This window comes from Nothoprocta perdicaria, unplaced genomic scaffold (assembly GCF_003342845.1).
Source record: "Nothoprocta perdicaria isolate Ctin4 unplaced genomic scaffold, notPer1 scaffold_129, whole genome shotgun sequence".
Classification (NCBI taxonomy): Eukaryota; Metazoa; Chordata; class Aves; order Tinamiformes; family Tinamidae; genus Nothoprocta; species Nothoprocta perdicaria.
In genome coordinates, this window is record NW_020454416.1 from 1682383 (window position 1) to 1701417 (window position 19035).

Sequence of the window (19035 nt, forward strand, 5' to 3'; positions counted from 1 at the left end):
CTCCTCGATCTCCTCGTCGCGCAGCAGCGTGGACGCCCGGGAGCCCATGGCGGCCGCTCGGGCAGGACGCGCTCCGCTCGCGCCGGGCCGAGGCGCGCACCACTGCCCGGCGGCGCAGGCGCCTCCCCCCACCCCGCCCCCGGGGCCAACCGCCGCCGCGCGCGCGCGCACGCGCACTGCGTCGCACCGCCCAGAGCCGGGCACGCTCCCGCCTCTGACGTCACCGCGGGTGGCTGCTGAAAGCGCGGGGCCGAGCGCCTCCACCTCCCGCGACGTCACCGCTGTGGGATGCGCGCGCTTGGCGCGCCCGCCAGCTGGGCGGGGCCCGCGGTGGCCCCGCCCCCTGGGCTGCGGGGCCGTGAGTCGGCTCCTGGAGAGCGGCGCTCCCGTTGGACGGCGGCGCTTCCCGCGCTGCAGGCGCGTCCCGCCCCGCAGGAGCCCCGCGAGGAGCCCGCCCCCCCGCGCCGCGCCGGGCCTCGCCATGGCCCTCGGCAACGAGTGCTTCGGTGCCCTCCTGGGGAGGACCGTGAAAATCACGCTGACGTGCGGCGCCTTCCAGGGGGTGCTGCAGCGCGTCAACGCCGACCGGAGCCTCGTGCTGCGCGCAGGTCGGGCGCGGGGCGCGCGAGGCTGCAGCCCCGAACGGTGCCGTTGGCGCCGAGCCGAGCGCGCCGCCCGCCGCGAGCCCTCACAGCGCGGCACCGTGCGTTGTGTTCCTCGTTGCAGTGAAAAACCTGGACACTGGCAGAAGCACCCCTGGAGCAAAGATGTTCTTTGGCCGTGAAATAGTCAACGGTGACGCATTTCTTGCTGCGTGTTAAAGGGGGGAGGGAGTAGGCGCTCTTAGCACTTCTCGGATGAGTTATGGATGTTGATGAGTTCTTCAGATGCACAACTCTTCCCCCCCTCCCCGCCAAAATCACTAGGAAACAGAACATTTTATGTATTACAGAATGAATCTGTATTCCCAAATATCTTCTAAAAATAAGCATAATTCCATGCAGAGTGAAGGTGCTGGGCTGTACTCTGTTAAAGCTTGTTAGTTAAATAATTGAGTAAGACCAGTTGAAATAAGCACGCATCCTGTGAAGGGCTTAAAGTTTACATTTATATGTTTTTATTTGTGGAAGACGGTCAGTAAAGGACACTGCTAGGAAGTTAAATCCCTGAAAAGAAGGATTTTTCTTTTTTTGCACTCAGTTGCAGAGATAAGAAAGCATCTATGTTAACTGTAAAGAAGATGCCTGTTGGTGTTAGAATATAAATTATTTATTTACATTACAGTGGAATTGCTGGATGAACCAGGTTCAGGGAAGGGAACTGCGACGCTCTCAGAGTATGTTGAAATTTTGCTTCTTTCCTTCATGATGGAAGAAAGGGTGGGAATGCACTTGCTCAACCAGCCAGCACTTCATATCTTATCAATGTTCTGACTGAGCTATGCCGAGATTGTGTTTCTGTGCTCTGAAGCAGCAAGGAGGTGATGAGTGGAAGGCCTCCACTGCTCAAAAGATTCTTTCAAGCTATTGCTTATTATTCCTTATCTCTTCCCTCCCTGCCCCATTAATTTCCTAGGTAGAATAATTTGCTTTGTTTTTGTTCTGTTGGCTTTGGTTTTTTGTCAGCTTGTGGTTTCAAGGAAGGTTTCCCATGAGCTTTTTTTTCTGTTTCTGTGCAGCTGAACAGTTAATGGACAATTGCACAAAGCAATTAGGTTTATGCAGAAGCTTCCAAAGGTATATAAATGGCTTTGGGAAGCTGCGAAAAGTATGTTTCTCTTCTTTGAACTCCTGCAAACCCCTGCTGTTAAATGGCTTTGCTTTGAGTCTTTTCATTACACCCTGTTTCAATAGTTTATTTTTGCTGTTAAGCAAGAGTGAAGCAGCATCTACTGAAGATTCTTTAAAAAACAGTTGGATGGCACATGCAACTGTTAAAAGCAGCAACTTTCTGCCTGGCTGCTGTCTTGTCTTCTTGCTCCATAAATATGTACATTTCAGGACACTCGCTGTGGTAGCAGATTTATTTCTGCGTAATCTATTAAGAAGAAGTTTTCAGATGTAACATTTTTCAGCTATATCTAAGGGTTGGCAGGAAAGTTGTTTTACTCTATTGACATAGGGACATACATAATTAGATTAGCATAATAATAGTATGTTTTTATATCAGCATAGAGGAATTTATATTAATAGGGCTTCCTTTACTGTAAAGTATGCATGAGTGAGACTGTCCTGTTGTAAGAACGAAGCATCTTATGTGGCATGTCTCCCTGAGGTAATGTTTGTTGCTAGCTCTATTTAATCTTTTTTTGGTTGTCATATGCTACTGTTTCTGTACTTATTAAATAGCTTCCATTTCATAAGAAAAAAATGATATAACTTTTATGAACATGTTTAAAAATAACCTCATCATAAGAATTAAATAATTCACTTAAAATCTTCACACTGAATCAAAAGACATTAAAATAAGTATATGATTTCTGGGCTCAGGCCATATATTCCATGTTGTTTGTACTTTGGCTTTTTTTTATCTTAAACACTTTATTGCTGGTAGTTGCAGCAAACATTTGCTCTTACATTCTGCCTTTTTTTTCCAGAAATAAATCTGAAATTTTATCTGAAATAAATATTCAGTTGGCAAAACAAACTCTCCTTGTAGGATAGCTTCAAAGATTCCCACTTAAGAAACAGTTATATAGGACTGGGAAGTAGGTTCACGTGGGAGGACAGTTCATTGTCCAGCAGCAGGTAGATGGTGCTGGATGAAACACGTAGCTTTACTGGGATATTCTTGCTGGCAAACTGGTGTGCCATGTGTGGCCCTCCGTGCTGTGTGTAGTCTCCTCTTGCTTCTGCAGGTGCGCGTCAGCTCTTGAAGGGAACACAGAGGCAGAGACGGGTGGATGGGCATGTTGTGACCCATGGAGTTCTCCTTGCATTTCCCTAGAGAGCCAGCTGAGAGCCTGGAATAGCTTGAAAAGCTGCCTTTCAGGTAATGCAGTTACCCGTCGGGCGGTGCAGCTTGTCTTTGTCAGACAGCTTTCCCACACACAGCCATCCCCTTGCCCTCCCAGGGCTTGCCCGTGTCCAGCAGGCCGTGTTCCCAAGGGACAGCAGCCACCGGCTGGTCTGGAGCTCACGGGGCTGTAGAGCAGCTGCTCGTGCTCCGTGCATACGTCCATGATGTCAGAAGGAAACCTGGCTGCTCTCCAGAATGTTCATCCTGTAGCTCTCTCCAACTATATAACCAGCTGAGCAGTGTAACTTATCTGTGGAAGAAGTCAAAGTACTTCAGGCAGTGGTGGCGTGCTGGAGTGACTTGGGCTTGTGTTTGTTGCTCACATGTTACACAGCGTGCAAGATAACCCAAAGCTTGGTTAGACTATTGCTCTTTGCTCCTGTGCTAGCTGTGAAGGTGCTCGCTCTGATTTGGTTGTCTGGTTCCTGCTCTGTGTACTTAAATAGTTCCAGATCCAAAGTCTGGTTGGATCCCTTGGTGTTTACATGGAGCTGTGACAAGAATGCAAGGCATATGTAGGCTAAAGGGAAAGTCAGCAGCCTTTACCTAGGAAGTAGGGGAGAAAATGGGCAAGGGTTGATGTGATTTGGGAGAGCCATATAAAATTGATCTTAATTGTTCTCTTTTTATACAATTTTAGTGCTTAAAAGGTTGTTGCTTTTTTTCTTCTATGGAGTATATGATTAACAATGACATCTTTCCTGAAAGAAAAGGATAGGAAAGGAGACTCTCTAATAGAGATGCTTCTTCTAGCTGTAAACTAAACATTATTAAGCAGGTGTTCAAAAGTATGAAAATAACCTGCCTTAAATTCCCTTCCACTCTTGATCACTTAGCTGCCAGTGTTTTGCAGTGTCATTGTCTGTTAGTTCTGTCTTTGCGATCTTCTTGGACATGCTTGGGAATTGTGACTTTTATTCAGGTATTCTTTGTCATTACCTTACAGTTTTCTTTATTTAAGACTGAAAAAAAAAAATAGGCATTTTAACTCAGTCTTAAGCAGTCTATTTCTCTGAAAAAAACAGAATATTGGCTCACACTCATTGCTCACTGCACTCTTAAAGCAGGCAGTTCAGTAAAGGAGGCAGTTCAGTAATCAGTGTGTTCAGGAAGTAGAGGGGGAAGAACTGAATAGCTACACCACAAAAATAGTGCTGAACTGTAAATATGAACCTTGTGCAGAGTTTATCCATGTAGAGGAAGTTTCTAAAGGTGTGGATTTTTTTCTCCTTTGTAGGGAAGGAGGGAGAAGAGAATGTGGACTACACAGTTGTTGATTGCTTCCAGCAGAAGTTTGGCTCAGCAGTAAGTATAAAATGCTCTGTGCATCATGTTGACGTCTAACCCTCTTCCATTTGTCTGAATTGTTAGAAGATTCAAAATTGAGCAAGCTGCTTGTCTTGTATTGGAAAATGAAAAAAACATTTTTGCAGAGTGCAATGAAACTTGCATCAGTGCGTGTTGATTGCTTTTTTGAAAATTGGTATCACCTCTGAACTGGGAAGAAGGGTTTGTATTACTGGTTAGTGAATGATTTACTGAAGAAAGATCAGAGTTTGATGCTTAGAGAGGGAGTTGACTGCACTGTTTTTATAGGTGTTTTCAACTCCAGAAATGCATGGGCCTTAGTTTTGCACTTAAATTATATACAGTAGCATCAGCAGATGTGGAGTAGACTGTTCCAGAACTCTGAACTGATTATGGTAGACTTATTATTAAACCTAATAATATTGTTTGGTTGTGAATTAAACCATCCCTTGTGCCACTTGGTTTTGCAGTAACACCTATGAGTCTCTGGCATTATTTTTGTCTCTGCTGTCTGACTAGGTGCTGCACCTGAAGCAGCAGTCTGTTGTCAGTGTAGTAGCAGAAGGAGTTCATCTGTGTCGTCATGGAAGGCTTGCGTGGCTTCAGGTAAGGGGCCACATGGCACATTTTCCAAGATGTGGCACTAAAGAGGAGGTATAATTGGAAAATTTGGGGGGATTAAAGTTTAAGATTTATGGTCAAAGCTCTTCTGATAAGAGATGTAATTTTTCTTCATGACAAATCAGGTATTTCGTAAATGGCGTCCTACAGAAAGAGTGATGCGAGTATAGGGTATCCAAATTAGTTCATGCATTTTTAGTTCAGTTAAATAGTATATTCGTGCATAAAGAAATATAACTTTGTCGTCTTTATATACTTTCCCATAGTTAGATGCTTTGTTAGTATAGGTGGTATTGATTTTAAAACTTCAAGACCTGATCATGGTATTAGTATAATTAAAGGAGTAAAATTCCTTTTAATCATAGAATCATGGAATGCAATATCTTTTAAGATGCAGTATCTTGACAGTGAGTTACCATTATATGAAAAAGGGAGTGAGAGAATGAAGGACAGCATAATTTATTGGTTAGAAATGATTTTGGATTATTTTTAAATAGATCAGAAAGCAAGTGTGTTGAATACTTGAGCAAGCATGTGCATGTTCATAATTCAAACTTGAAATTCTATGCAGAAATAACTCTGAATACTTGGTATGCCTAAATTCTTTATTAATAAAACAACTTTAGTTAATCTATTATAAATTAGAGGTTTTTTATCCTATCCTATATGCTAGGATAGAAAACAACGTTCCATAATTCTTCTGTAGCAGTTTTTGACAATGATAGGAATGTCAGGGCCATTTCTATTAATTTTCTTGAATGGAGTTCTTGAATTCTTACATCTATCATAGGGACATTTTATTAAACTATTATGGATAGATGTCTCAATGTCTCATTTAACTGTATGCTTTAGATACCAGATATGATCTTAATTATTGTGAACTGCTCTGAGTCTTTTTGAAAAGCAAGTTTTTATGGGTTACTAAGGGAACTAAAGTACACTCCTCAATATGAGTCTATACTTGTGTGATTATGTTTACACTCTCTTACTTTCAAATCCTTTGTTTTTTCCTCCCTCCTTCCCCCCCGTCCCTACCTCATGTTTTCTGAAACTGACTTTATTTTAGATAGCAACAAAGAGCCAGATTTTCCTATTTGATATTTTCCTTCTGGGACCTCGGGCTTTCAAAAATGGGTTACAAATGGTGCTAGAAGATAGAAGCATCTTGAAGGTAAAGGTAGAGGGTGTGGGGCCAAGGGTTGCCTGTGTGTGTAATGATCCAGCTGCACCAAGATAGCTGCAGCTGGACCTAGGCTTCTCTGACAGATTTTTTGCCTCAGGTCATGCATGACTGTCGCTGGATCTCAGACTGTCTCTCTCACCAGTATGGAGTCCATCTCTCCAATGTCTTTGATACGCAGGTACTGTGCAGATATTGCAATTAGGAACACAAGTTTCAACAAGCAACTTCAGCCTTGTCCAGGACATCATTTCAATTCAATTTCAATTTCATCATTATCAGTGCTAGAATGTGACAGTTATTGAACATTCTGTTTGTAGTGTTTGTATTCTAACTGAAAGAAATATATTAGGGAAGGCTCACAGTGTTAATTAGAAATTGTCCTGTTTAGGCTAGAAAACATTAAATGTGGTTATTCATAGAAGGAGGTATTTTATCTTAATCGAGGTGAAAAATGACTGGATGTGTTCAAGTCCTCATGTTACAAGATTATTAATATCTAATATTACCAAGAAGTATTTTTAAAAATATGATAATACATCTTGGTCAAACTTGGTACAACCTGGTGTTATGACTTGCACATGAGCCAGGTAGACTTGTGCTTTCTGTCCCTTGTGACCCTTTCTGTCCCCTTCGCAAGTGTACAAACAGGTGAGTATCCATCATCATTCATGCAGTAGTGGTAGTGAAAAACAACAGGTAACCATGAATTTTTTTGCTTCTGGTGCTGGCCCTGATAGCTGTCTTACTGAAGAAGACAGCCGATTAGTAGGAGCATTAGAGGCTTTCCAGGGAGAAAAAAATAACATGATGGCTATGACCTTTCAGAGTAGGCATGGGTATGTTATGCTTAGTCGCACGTGACTTGTTCTGCCTGTACTCTGACTTGGCAATAGCATAGAGATGACTGTAGTCATAGCATGACTGACTGTTCAAAGTTTAGTCTGGGTTATGTCACAAGCTTTATACAGAAAAGGTTTCTCTTTGTCCTTCCCCCATCTTAGATTGGCCTTCTGCCCATAAAAATTACTGTATTGTTATTCCGACACAGGTTATTATCACTGTTAAGCCTCTACTGTTTGCAGGAAAGAAAATTCCTCGCAGTTCTGGTAACTGTGTTGACTAATTTGAGGGAAGAGCACCAGAATGTGTAACTGATACAGTGTGGATAGTTTTCATAGTTACTTCTACTAGGGCCTGAGCTGTACACAATTGCAGTGGTTGCTCTGTTTTAGTATGAACTAGCATGTACCCTTTTAATTCTCTTGATTAATTCTCTAGAGTTAGATTCAATTACTTGGATTCCTGATTAACCTTAATATTCCTGAATAATTGGCCTGGATTAGTAGTAATCCTACTGTTAATATACCTTAACTACTGGAACAGCTGAGTTTGGGGTGCAGAACAGTATAACTGATACTGAGGAATCAACCTGTCTCCTGCTCTGTGCAACTGTAGGGTCAATAACTGGGGAACACCAAAGAGCAAACTCTCATAGCTCGTCTTTGTGAAGCACTACTTTTGCAGTCTGCTAGCACTTCTTAGAGATGTGCTGTTGGCTCTGTATTTGTTTGCTGCCATAAAAAATAATAGGTATTTTTTCTAGAGATATGTGCTGAAAGAATAAAAGAAACTTAATTGAAACTTAGCTTGAGGCTGTACATAAAAAGATCAATGCAAGGTTTATTAAAAATGCACAAAAAATGCTTAATTTACCCTTATATATATATAAGCAATATATTTTACTTTTTATTTCTTTCCCCACTATCAAATATCCACATTCTGTGTTGTGGCTTAATGGACATGCCTATGACATACCAGTCCCTTCCCTCACAGGTTGCTGACGTCCTGCAGTTTTCAATGGCAACGGGTGGCTTTCTTCCGCACTGCATCTGCACCTTACCCGAGTGTTTGATGCAGCACGTAGCAGTATCTTCCAGATCAGCTGCCCTCATGAAGGGCAGGGAGCAAATGGCTTGGGTGAGTGATTCAATGAGACAGCTTGTGAAGATTCAGCTGACTAGTGCTTTGACCCCTTCAGATGTATTTTTAGACACGTAGGTATGTAAGAACTTGGTGGTCAAATTGTTGTAGTCAAAGACATTTTGTTATGCTAACGTGGGAGACAGAAAGAAGCTTTAGCTGGCGTTAGTTCTTAAGCTTGTATTTCCTAATAGTTCATTGGAAATTGAGTTAAGAACCACAAAGCTGTTAGAACAGAGGACACGTCCAACTAGGGTAAAAAGCATTCTGGATATCTCCAGTATATTTGACTGATTCTGAAACCCAGTGATAACAAAATGAGTTGGCTAAAAGAACCTTGAGTCAAGTAGGAAAAACGGGAGAATTCTGTGGGTTTTTTTGTGGTGTATTTTTGTTTTGTTTGGCATGTTACTACTCTATTGTCCATGGTTTTGTTACTCTTATATGGATAGAAACAAGGGAAAACTTAATGGACCAAAGGCTCCCAAGATCTGGGGAATGTAAAATGGATGCTGCTTCACTTTCTGTAGGTTTCTGAATCCTAGTAGTGTTCCAAGCTTTCACTTCAGAGGATCCTGTATAACAAATTTAAGACAAGTAACACTCTTGCCTTCCATAGTTAACTTTCTCAAACTACTGGCTTGCAGGCTTTTAAAAAAAAAAAAAAGTTCTCTATGTAGAAAGTATGCCAGTAGAGGTCACTTCATATTGATAGTTTTGCCCACAGTATCGTGGTCATGCTGCTTAACTGGGACTTAGATGTTTTGGTGGCTGTAGTTGTGTGGGCTGAGGATATTACTGTCTGTAGCTGCTCCCTCTGCTTCTTTAGGGAATTTTGCCTTTCTGTGTCTTTCAGTTCAACATTTCTAAGGAATCCAACTAAGAGATCCAGACAAAATGAATGTAAGAATCTGCCATTAAATACTGGAAAAATAAACAACAAAAATAGAAGCACTCCATCCTCCCAGCTTTCCTTTCCTAACAATCACAGACTTGTACATAGGTGGCCTTAGAAGCTGTAAACTTCAGTAGCACTGAAAATAGACCAGCATCTGTAAATACTGTGGGAAGAGTGGGAGAATATGGTGAAAAGTTTGTTGATGGTTTTTAATCAGAATGTTTACTTAATTGTTTTAATTTGCATTGGGATACACAGGACAATCCTGATATTTGGTTCCTGAGACCCTGTCCACCTTCTCTGCTTAAAACACTTGCTCTGAAGGCCATGTACCTTCTGCAGCTCCGCTCATCCCTGATGGATAAGTTGATGTCTGACCTAACAGCCCTGGTGGATGATTACATCAATGCTTTTCGGAACAAGTCAGGGGATTGTCTGGGAAGCACGAAGGTAGGCCTGTCTGCTTGTTTCTCAGTGCAGTGATATGGTCTCATACTCTGGATGAAGTCTGGAGAAAACCTCCCTATAGGAGTTTCCTCCTTTGTAACTGTCCCTCCTGTTTCATGCCACATACTCCTGATGCTGAGCATGGCAGCAGAGGTGATTGTGTCTGTGTCTGCATAACTGCAGTCCAGCTTTATTTGCACAATCCCAGCCCAGGCTGATACTGTGGATGTGGAGCTGCAGCTTTGGAGGCACACAATGTACCTTCTGTTGGCTCTGTTTTGAGACTAAGAACCTCTGAGATCAGCAGGGGTTGTGTGAGAGGCTATAGAGAGGGGCAGGCAACTGTAAGGTGTTAATAGCTGAAACTGATGGAATTTGCTTTTGACCTCCTAGGACCCAAAATACTTTTTAAAAATCTTGAGATTTTTAGTGATGTTTTACATATGTTGACTATTTCTGAGAAATACATTGTCTTTTGCTTTGGTAAAAGCACCTCTAGTGTTATCAGATCTTCCTAACTTCTTCTCTCATGAGTTATCTTAAAAACAAAAAACAAACAAAAATCTCTTAAATAGAACGAATAGTCTTATCTCACAAATGCAAATCCAGTTGTCTTGGAGTAGCTGTTGTGTGGTGAATGCTGCTGTCCATTTTTAAAAGGGATGGTATTTTTGGTAAAGGAACTTGATTTCCTGCCCTGATGGAAATAACAGTTCCATGCCGATCAGGACAGGCAGGGGCTGGTCGTCTTCTGTCTCCTATTCAGTGAAGAAATTTAGCAAGCGATTGTAACAACTTTTAAGTATTGATGGCATTAAAATCGAGTAGAAGCTGAGTGATCAGATATGTTCATTCACTGGGATGAGACTGAACGGATGTTGCTTGAATCATGTCACTGCTTCATGTTTACGCAATTGCAAATACATTAAAGTGTTTTAGACTTGTTCACTTTGTGTATCTTCAAGAAAAACTATTTCTCTGCCTCAGTTTGAAGTATTCAAACATAGACTGAAACCTCTGGGAATTACTCAGTAGTAGTAAATCATAGCATTGAGGATTTAAGAGGAGATTAACTCAGATAACCACAAGAGGTCATTGCTGCTTCACAGACGGCAGGGATTGTATCTGAGAAACTTGTCAGTTAAAAGGAGAGCTGCCAAGAAAGGAGATTGGCAATTCAGATGTCAGGCTCATTTCTGCCTCCCCACCCCCTCAATTATGAATAACAATATGAAATGTAAGGAAAGGCAGGAGGACACAAGGGGAAATGAGAGTGTTAAAGCAGAATACAAGTAAGTCTGCTTTGCATTAAACCATTTGTTTGTAAAAGACTTTTTTAAAGTGATCTCAGGTTAATAGTTGCTGAAGCCAATCCGTATGCAAATCCACTTACTCTGTAAGATTAGCCAGGGAATTAATGTGACCCTGAATGTTTTTCCAAAGTGACTGACCTCCGCCACTCCAGGTAAGGAGAAGCCTCTTTGGGGCTTCTGTTTTCTTTTTGGATTGTGCTCCCTGATCAGAACAGCAGGCTTCAGCCCTTTGCCAAGGTGAAGCTCAGTTCCGTGGAGGTGTTTTGGGCTGTGCTGCTTGAGCTCTTGATACCCCATTGGAAGAGTGAGCAGAATGAGGCTTCCCAGGCCTGCCCTGGCTCTGACTGCTGTGGCCCCTGCTCATTTTACTGAGTGACATCACGTTGCACAGCAATGCACTCTCCTCCTTTTCCCTTTCTTCCAACTTTAGAGGAAAAATATGGAAGCTTATGGCACTCCTACAGAAACCAATCTTGCAAGACAGGTACACAGATAGTTTTCCTCCTGTGTTTCCCATTAAAATGAAGCACAGAAGCTAGGTGAAACACACATCCATACACCTTCTCACCTTTGAGTATGACATGTTGAACCTCGGGCTGGGCCAGGGCCTGCAAGATTGATCTTCCCTTAGACTAGCACATGAGCATCCTCCTATACTTTGGATGGGACAATGACCCTGCAAAGTTCATCATGTCAATGGTTATTGTATGTAGCAATCCTATGAGGATATACTTGGTGAAAATGATGCTTTGGCTGGCTTGCTGTGGTGGAACAGTGTCATCTTTCCTTGCGTAGTGCTGAGTAATGACAGCTAATGACCAATTATGTGGAACAATTTACCTAGTCTTGTGGAGTTACCTACTTCCTTCTGTCTAATCATGGGTTTCTGCCTCCAGGAACAGACCTGCCCAGTCCTACTGTTACTCCTATTTTCAGAAATAGGAGCAAGGAAAAGTGAATGTGCGTAATTGTGGAAGAAGAGCCAAGTGTGTTCACTTGTCCTCATGCACTTCATGGGCACCTGCATCCAATAAGAGCTGCAGAAAGGCAGGTGTGAAGGAGGCTGATGAATGTAACTGTCACCACCCTCCCTTCCAAGGGTCTGTGTGCCCGGGCTCTGCAGTTTGTCCTGCAATGCAAGCAGCACTTCGTGGCTCAATGCAGAGCCTCTGCTGGGGTTCAAAGTATTGCAGCAGCCTTGGGTTGTACTCTGGAGCCCCTGATTTCAGACTTCTACCTAGTTTCATGTATCTGTGTATAGTTCTTGCTTCCTTCTTGAGGAAGGGAAAAAAAGCATGAGTGTTGATGGAGCAGAGGGGGGTTTTTAGCTTATTTTAATAAAGCTTGCGCTTTTTCCTTTAAGACAAGTTTTCATAAATAATTCAATGGATGTAAAATTCTGAGTTATCAGAGACTGTGGTAAACTGGTGGAAATGGAGAAGGATTAACAGTTTTCACAGCCATAAAGTCAGAGCAGCAGTCCAGTATTTTGTGCAAGTGGTATGTTAGAGCATTTTTGAGCTATATACACCAAACTTCCAATTTTTGTAGATTATGTATGACACCCATCTTTGGTAGCAATACCTGCAAGTACCTAACCAGGCCCTTGAAAACACAGCTGCATCTTCGTGTGTACAACTTGGATTCAAAGTGAAAGTGGCTTGGGAACTTTTCAGTGCAAAGGAGCAAATCTCCTCTTAGAAGTGCAGTATTTTCTGGTTAAAATGATTACAAGTAGATCTGTGGTACTGCAGGAGAGCTGCCCATAGACATTGCCCCGACCTACCAATGTGTTTCAGGCAAGGCTGCAGCAGACAAGCTGCAGTGCAGTTTAGGATACCAGTTTCATGCTCATAGCATGTGATGGCATAAATTCCATTTTATGGCTAAGTGTTTGCATGCCTGAGACAGGTTATTCAGATTGGCAAGTGAATTGGTGCAGCACATAATGTCTGTTGATCAATATGAAGAAACATAAATGCAAATAAACTTTAAATAGTTTGGGGCACTGCTTACCTCTCACTATAGGATATGCTACGGCAATTAGGAAGCTAAATTGAAATTCTCCTGGTTAAACAGGACTGAAGACAAGATATGTTCAAGTAAGTTCTTCCCTGTGTGTGGTTTTCCCCCTCCCTCCTCTGGCAATCCTCTGATAAGCTCTTCAAGAAGTTTCAGGGGAAGATATAGGAAGCTGCAAGCTGGTAAGTCAGATGTGTAAATGGATATAGTGGTAGAAGCACAAAGAACAGAATTAGTGAAAAATGCAGACATGATGCCTTGAGGAAGTTATCATGGCTTTCATAACGTTTTTTTTTTTTCATGGTGAACACAGGAGAAAAATATGGGAGAGTTGTTGTTTTCCTGTGACCCTTTTATATTCCAGTCATCAGTTCACCCTTCAGGTTGGCTGACATTTTCTATAGCTTGAAAAAAAAAATGTGGGTTTGTTTGTTTTTAATGATACTTAATACATTCTTCCCCTATTTGTACTCCTGCAAGTCTCCTTTTGCCTTTTCTGGTATTCTTTGGTGGTAGGCAATGCTTATTCTGCGTTGTGAGAATATTGCCTAGAACTTGTGTCCATTCTGCCTGTTTAGAGTTTAACATTTGCCTGACTGATTCCTCCTATTTTTATTTATTTACAAGCTATTCCCCTTACTACAGCCAAATGCAACTGTTCCTAGAGTTATTATTCCTAGAAAGGCAATGAGCAACATGGTCCTTTTTACAAAGCAAATTCTCGAATATAAGGTTTTGAACAGTCTTCCACACTGCTCAGGTGCATTTCACCTTTCATGGAGCAGCTGTGCCAGTGATTTAGCCAACTGACTGACTTCTCCCACATGAGGGATTTTTTTACCCATGGCATAAGAAAAAAAATATGTTTTAAGAGAAAAATCAGAAGAGCTTTGTCTTTGCAGTTGCTCCTACAAGGAAATATGAACTTTTCATTACTCTTGTAGGGCTGGCAACAAATTCATAGTGCAGAAGATCTCCTGGGAGAAATCTAAGCCCTATGTACAAAGTATTCCTTAAATTATAAAGATCTTAACTGTAAAGTAGCAAACAACAAATGTAAATTTATCTTTCACTTTGGATTGCCTTTAAGATTGTGTGTGTGTGTGAATCTCAAGAGTGTGTAAATAAGCAGGTAGTAGCTGTATTTCACAGATCAGGTGGAGAATCAATGACAGGTCTTTATTTTGTCCCATGGGTTAATTGCAGAGGGAACTTTCATCTGTTACCAATAATATGTGTAAGTGTTGTTTTGATTTCTCTTCCTTCTCCTTATTAGCCCACTTGCATGGAGCTCCCAGAGGAGCTGCTTCAGCTGACAGACTTGCAGAAGCTGCGGAGGAAGAAAGCAATGGAGGACTACAAGATAAACGAGAACGGTCTTTTGATCAGACCAGCCATGAAATTAAAAGAGAAAAAAGATATGCAGAAGGATGGAAGCCACAGAGAAGTCGGGGATTACCTTCTCACAAATAGAGAGCCATGTCAAACTACATCCTACTATGATCCAGATCAATTTTGTCAAGGAAAACATGAAAATCAAAATCATGATGATTAGATTATAGGAGAACCCTGACTCAACCTCAGAATGGCTGTAAAAAGTCTTTCTGATGCAGGTGACATGGTGAGTGCAGAATGTGTATCTTAGCGCATCCAAATGAATGAAAGGGTCTATAGCCTGTGCAGAAGCTTTAGACCAAAGCTCCTGCTTTTACCGGACAGGTAAACCTATTGTTGGAGAGGAATAATTATGGTCTCTCTAAGCCAATTCTTGCTGTGTATGGCTTTTCTTTTCAAGATTTATTTCAGGTTTAGAGTTTACCCTTTCTTCCTCTCTTGCCATGTTGGCAAGGCTTGAGAGCACTGCCTCGTAGCAGTAGCAGTCACTGAAGGTGTCTTAGAGTTGGGCTTCCCAATTCCACTAAAAAATGGGTGAAGATGCTTCACTATTTAGCTCAGTTTCTCCTTCCATCTTCTGCTATCAGTTCATCCAAGCAAATTAAAGCTATTTTTGGTATTAAAGTGGGGACTTTAATTTTTCTTGCTGTTATTGTCAGATCAGCATCTTAAATATATTGGTCCTTTTGTTGTCCCCTGTTGCAGGTGTGTGAAGCTCTTGCCCAATCCAAATATGTTGGCAGAGTTTGCAGGAGGCCTCTTTCTTGAAATTAAAAGTGAAACTTACTTGGGGATTTACTTGGGAAAAAATAAAAATGTCTGGTCAACCCATGGGGACTTGGTTCATACACAGATACCTCTTTGCATAGCTGTTCATGGGTCTTGTGAAGTGAGACCAGAAAGATGGCATCCTATGGGAAAGATACGCTTAAAAAAACAAGTGTCATGCTAATGTTCCTGCCTCTGCCCTGCTGGGACTACCTTAGGCCATAATGAACAAAGTTTTCTGCTCAGAGTGGCACCCCCATGATTGCTTCCACGGCTGCTGTATCAACCTAATGTAGATAAAGCTGTAACTGATGTGGTATGGACATATGTCTGCCTGGTATCCCTTTCAGCTCATAGCACTATCCTGCTACAATGGCACATTGAGGCAGACCGTGCCTGAGCCTTAGAAGGGCACTGAAGAGTTTTGGTCTTTGAAATTCTCAATCTATATACATGTATTTAAATACATTTTAAAAAAATGATCTGCGGGAGTTAAGCTCTTTCGAAAGAGTGGAGAGCACTTAGTGTAAGGAAGGCTGTTGAGGTTGTGCTTAGTTGTGATTAAGTGTCTGGGAGCACCGATGAGGCAGAGAGCAGGTAATGGTCAGCTTGCCCGTCAGGGATTGCAGAACGAGCAGTCAGGCACCAGGCTGCAAGGGGAGGAGGAAGTCTGTGTCTCACTGTGGGTCGGTAGCATTTTATTTGACTACATATTAAGTGTGCTCCTGAGATGTCTGTGTATGTCTCTAGTATTGCTAGGGCAAGTGTATTTTTTTCTTCTTTTTCCTGAAGTCCCAGGCCAGCGCTATTTAATCCTTTCTTTGAAACTATGCATAAAACTTGCTCACTTCTGGGAGTGAAAATAAAAATTCCCAAGGTTGTTCTTTGCTTATGCACCATATATATTTATATATATATACTTCTTTTTTTCAAAACTCCTGCTGTGTTTTGTAGTTAAACTGCAGAGTTCCTTTGTCTGTGTTGACTTTATAAGAAATAAAGCAGGGTTTGAGGCGAGCTCACCTGGGTGAGCGTTCTCGCTGCGGTGCGGTCCAGGGCGCTCCTCGGAGGGGCCGGGGCCCTGGCCCGTCGTGCCCGAGGGGGGCAGCCCCAGGCCGGGGGGGGGGGGGCTCCGGGGCCGCTCCGCCATGGCGCCCGGGGCGCCCGGCCGCGGCGGGGGAGGGAGGCGGGGGTCCCCAGCCGCCCCCCGCCGCCCTTCCGGCGGGCCAAGGGCGACCGCGCGTCACTTCCCCCACGCACGCGCCCGCCCTGCCACCTACCCCCTCCCCACGAACCCTCGCGAGAGTTGCCGCCTCCCTCGCGCGAGACTTGCTGTCTCACCCGGCCGCTTCGCCCGAGTCCCTTCGGCAATTTCCGTCACGGCCAGGCTCTACCAATCGGCCGCGGGAGCGCATCGATGGGCGCGGGCGCCGCGCGGGCTGCGGGCGGCCATGGCCCCCGCGGCGCGAGCTGCGGGGCCGGGCGGCGGCGGCGGCGGCGCGAGCTGCGCGGCGGCGGCCAGGTGCGGTACCGGGGTGGCGGGAGGCTGCGCGGGACTCGATTGTTCAGGCCTGGCCATGGCGCCTCTCCTCCCCCCCGCCATGGCTCCCCGTGTCCCTGCTCCTCTCCTCTCAGTGAGCGAAAGTGGCCGCCGCCGCCGTCCCAGCGCCCGCAGCCGCCGCCTCCTCCTCAGCAGCAGCGCGGGCGCCATCTTGGCCAGGCAGGAGCCGGGAGGGCCCCGCCGCAGGACACGGGCAGCGCCAGCGCCGCCAGCGGCCCCCGGCCCGGCGCCCGGAACGTCAGCGCCAGCACCGAGGCCGGGAGCAGCGCGGCCGGCGCCAGGAGCAGCCACTGGAGCCACGCGGCCGGGATGGCCCACAGCACCTGCGGGGAGGCGGGCCGCGCTCCGGAACGCGCTCCGGGCCGCGCTCCGGGATTCGCTCCGGGATTCGCTCACCGCGGCGGGCACGCAGGCGGCCAGCGAGTAGCCGTAGGCGCTCACGGTCTCCAGGAGGCTGTAGGGAGCCGGCCGCGATCCCGGCTGCCACCGCAGGAAGCCCCAGAGCGCCAGCGGCGCCAGCCCCGCGTAGCCGAAGGCCAGCGCGGCCGCCACCGTCACTGCGGGCGAGGGGGGGTCACGGCACAGCCCGGCCGTGTCCCGGCTTCCCGCGGAGCCGCCGGCACCTTTGTGGATCTGGGAGCCGGAGGGGGATGTAGGAGCCGTCCCCAGCACGTGGGACAAGTGGCTGCCGCCGGCCAGGGCCAGCGCCAGCGTGACGCAGATCCAGAAGGGGCCTGGGGGGCGGGCGTGTGCTGAGCGCCCTTCCCGGCGGCATTCCCGGAGCCGYGGCATTCCCGGCGGCATTCCCGGTGCCCCCTCCGTCTCTCACCGTAGAGGTCAGGGTTGTTCCGCAGCCGGTGCCGCACAAAGTTCTTCCCCGGCAGCACCGAGCCCCGGATGCGCTCGAGCACCTGCCGGCRGGAGCGTCAGCGGGAGCCGCTTCCCGCCGGATCCGCGTCCGTCAGGGATCCGGTGTCYGTGGGGGATGCGGACCCGTTACCTGCGCGGTGTCCACGTCGAAGAAGCTCCGGTAGAAGTCGAAGCTCCAGAAATTCCGCGGCTGCTTCTGCCCGGCCAGGAGCTGCGGGGAGGGAAAGGCCGGGAGGCCTGGGATGGATCTGGGGGGATCCCGGCGCCGCTCCGGGGATCCCGGTGCCACTCGAGTGGATCCCGGCACCGCTCCGGGGGATCCTGGCGCCGCTCCGGGGGATCCCAACGCCACTCGAGTGGATCCCGGCACCGCTCCGGGGGATCCTGGCGCCGCTCGGAGGATCCCGGCACCATTCCGGGGGATCCCGGCGCCGCTCCGGGGGATCCCGGCGCCATTCCGGGGGATCCCGGCGCCGCTCCGGGGGATCCCAACGCCATTCGAGTGGATCCCGGCACCGCTCTGGGGGATCCCGGCGCCGCTCCGGGGGATCCCGGCACCATTCCGGGAGATCCCGGCGCCGCTCCGGGGGATCCCAACGCCACTCGAGTGGATCCCGGTGCCGCTCCGGGGGATCCCGGCACCATTCCGGGGGATCCCGGCGCCGCTCCCTCACCTCGGCCGTGTCTTCGGCCTCGCCGTCCTCACCGAGCCCCACATCCAGAGCCGCCTCCTGGCTCTGCCGCCCGCCCGGACCCGGCAGCGGCTCCAACGGATCTGCAGCGGGATTGGGAATGACAGGGGGCGGGGGGGGGTGGCGCCGGCCCAGGACATCCCGGTACCGGGAGGATCCGGGTGCTGCCGGGTCCAGGCGCATCCCGGAACCAGCGGGTCCCGACGTGGAGACTCACCCGGGGAGCGGAGCTGCGCGGACGCGGCCATGCCGGGGCCTCCCGCTGCGGGACGGAAACGAGTCGGGGGGAGGAACCGGTACCGGGATCCCGGGAATGGACCTGGACCCCCGGATNGCGCGGCCTCGAGCGCGGCCCCGGCGGCGCCCGGCCGCCTCCCCGCGCGGAAACGCGCCTGTAACGCCGCGGCATTATTATTATTATTATTATTTTTAATGTCGTTGCTGCTGCTCTGTGGTAAATCAGCGTCTCGGCCGCGTTGCTGCGCGCGTTAGCAATCGACCTTTTCACTTTCTGTCGCCGCGCTGGGTAGCGAGCGATTTCTCCAGGTTGTTTTCGCCCTCGCGCCCACGCGGTTGTGCAAGCCACGTCCTTTCCTCCCGCAGTGGAACATCCTGCGCGCGCTCCTAGGCTTGTTCCCCTCGTTGCGCGCACAGATAGTCGGGTTTCTGGGTTCACACAGCGCACCTGGTATGCCCGTGCATCTCCAGAACTCACCTTGGGCCCCTTCGGCCGCGACTCGTGGCCATGCGTTTCATGTGCGTGTGCACGGGTGTGCTGTCACTGCCCGGGCTCGGGGAAGTACGGAGCAGAGAGCGAGAAGCTTGAGAAATAGGGGGATAACTTGAATCCTTCCCTAGCTCCTAAGAACGATTCCCTGAATTCCGGACTTCTAGTCCATCTCGTGTGTGTGTGTCTTAAGGCTGCTGAAAATACCGCCTTGCATTTCCCGGCCGTTTAA

At 46.8% G+C, this 19035-nt stretch overlaps 2 protein-coding genes across 4 annotated transcripts; one reads left to right on the forward strand and one right to left on the reverse strand.

Moving 5' to 3' along the window:
- Window positions 1-453: 453 nt before the first annotated feature.
- EXD1 (exonuclease 3'-5' domain containing 1) lies at window positions 454-15590 on the forward strand. 3 transcript variants are annotated; one of them, XM_026033450.1, is made up of 11 exons: window positions 454-608; window positions 727-795; window positions 1285-1336; window positions 2858-2991; window positions 4256-4323; window positions 4846-4932; window positions 6014-6118; window positions 6228-6308; window positions 7964-8107; window positions 9267-9458; window positions 14067-15590. In XM_026033450.1, the coding sequence occupies exons 1-11, from the start codon at window positions 482-484 to the stop codon at window positions 14343-14345; spliced, it is 1338 nt and encodes a 445-aa protein (XP_025889235.1). In that variant the 5' UTR covers window positions 454-481; the 3' UTR covers window positions 14346-15590. The 3 variants fall into 3 exon arrangements, with proteins under 3 accessions (XP_025889235.1, XP_025889237.1, XP_025889236.1); XM_026033452.1 differs by lacking the exon at window positions 14067-15590 and adding an exon at window positions 11665-11974; XM_026033451.1 differs by lacking the exons at window positions 1285-1336; window positions 2858-2991.
- A 1052-nt stretch (window positions 15591-16642) lies between these two features.
- Window positions 16643-18324, reverse strand: LOC112942473 (protein YIPF2-like). Its single transcript, XM_026033416.1, has 7 exons — window positions 18294-18324; window positions 18059-18159; window positions 17515-17595; window positions 17344-17425; window positions 17138-17248; window positions 16911-17071; window positions 16643-16837 (listed from the first exon to the last, which is right to left on the reverse strand). The coding sequence occupies exons 1-7, from the start codon at window positions 18322-18324 to the stop codon at window positions 16643-16645; spliced, it is 762 nt and encodes a 253-aa protein (XP_025889201.1).
- Between the last annotated feature and the right edge of the window lie 711 nt (window positions 18325-19035).

Bases quoted from the DNA above. Each gene is read 5' to 3' on its own strand.
- EXD1 (XM_026033450.1), top strand. From the start codon at position 482: ATGGCCCTCGGCAACGAGTGCTTCGGTGCCCTCCTGGGGAGGACCGTG. The intron at 1,337-2,857 runs GTATGTTGAAAT...TTGCTTCTGCAG, and splicing joins GGAACTGCGACGCTCTCAGA to GTGCGCGTCAGCTCTTGAAG. The intron at 4,933-6,013 runs GTAAGGGGCCAC...ACTTTATTTTAG, and splicing joins GAAGGCTTGCGTGGCTTCAG to ATAGCAACAAAGAGCCAGAT.
- LOC112942473 (XM_026033416.1), bottom strand. From the start codon at position 18,324: ATGGCCGCGTCCGCGCAGCTCCGCTCCCCGG. The intron at 17,596-18,058 runs GTGAGGGAGCGG...CCCTCCCCGCAG, and splicing joins AGGCCGAAGACACGGCCGAG to CTCCTGGCCGGGCAGAAGCA. The intron at 17,072-17,137 runs GTGCCGGCGGCT...CCTCGCCCGCAG, and splicing joins CGGCTCCCAGATCCACAAAG to TGACGGTGGCGGCCGCGCTG.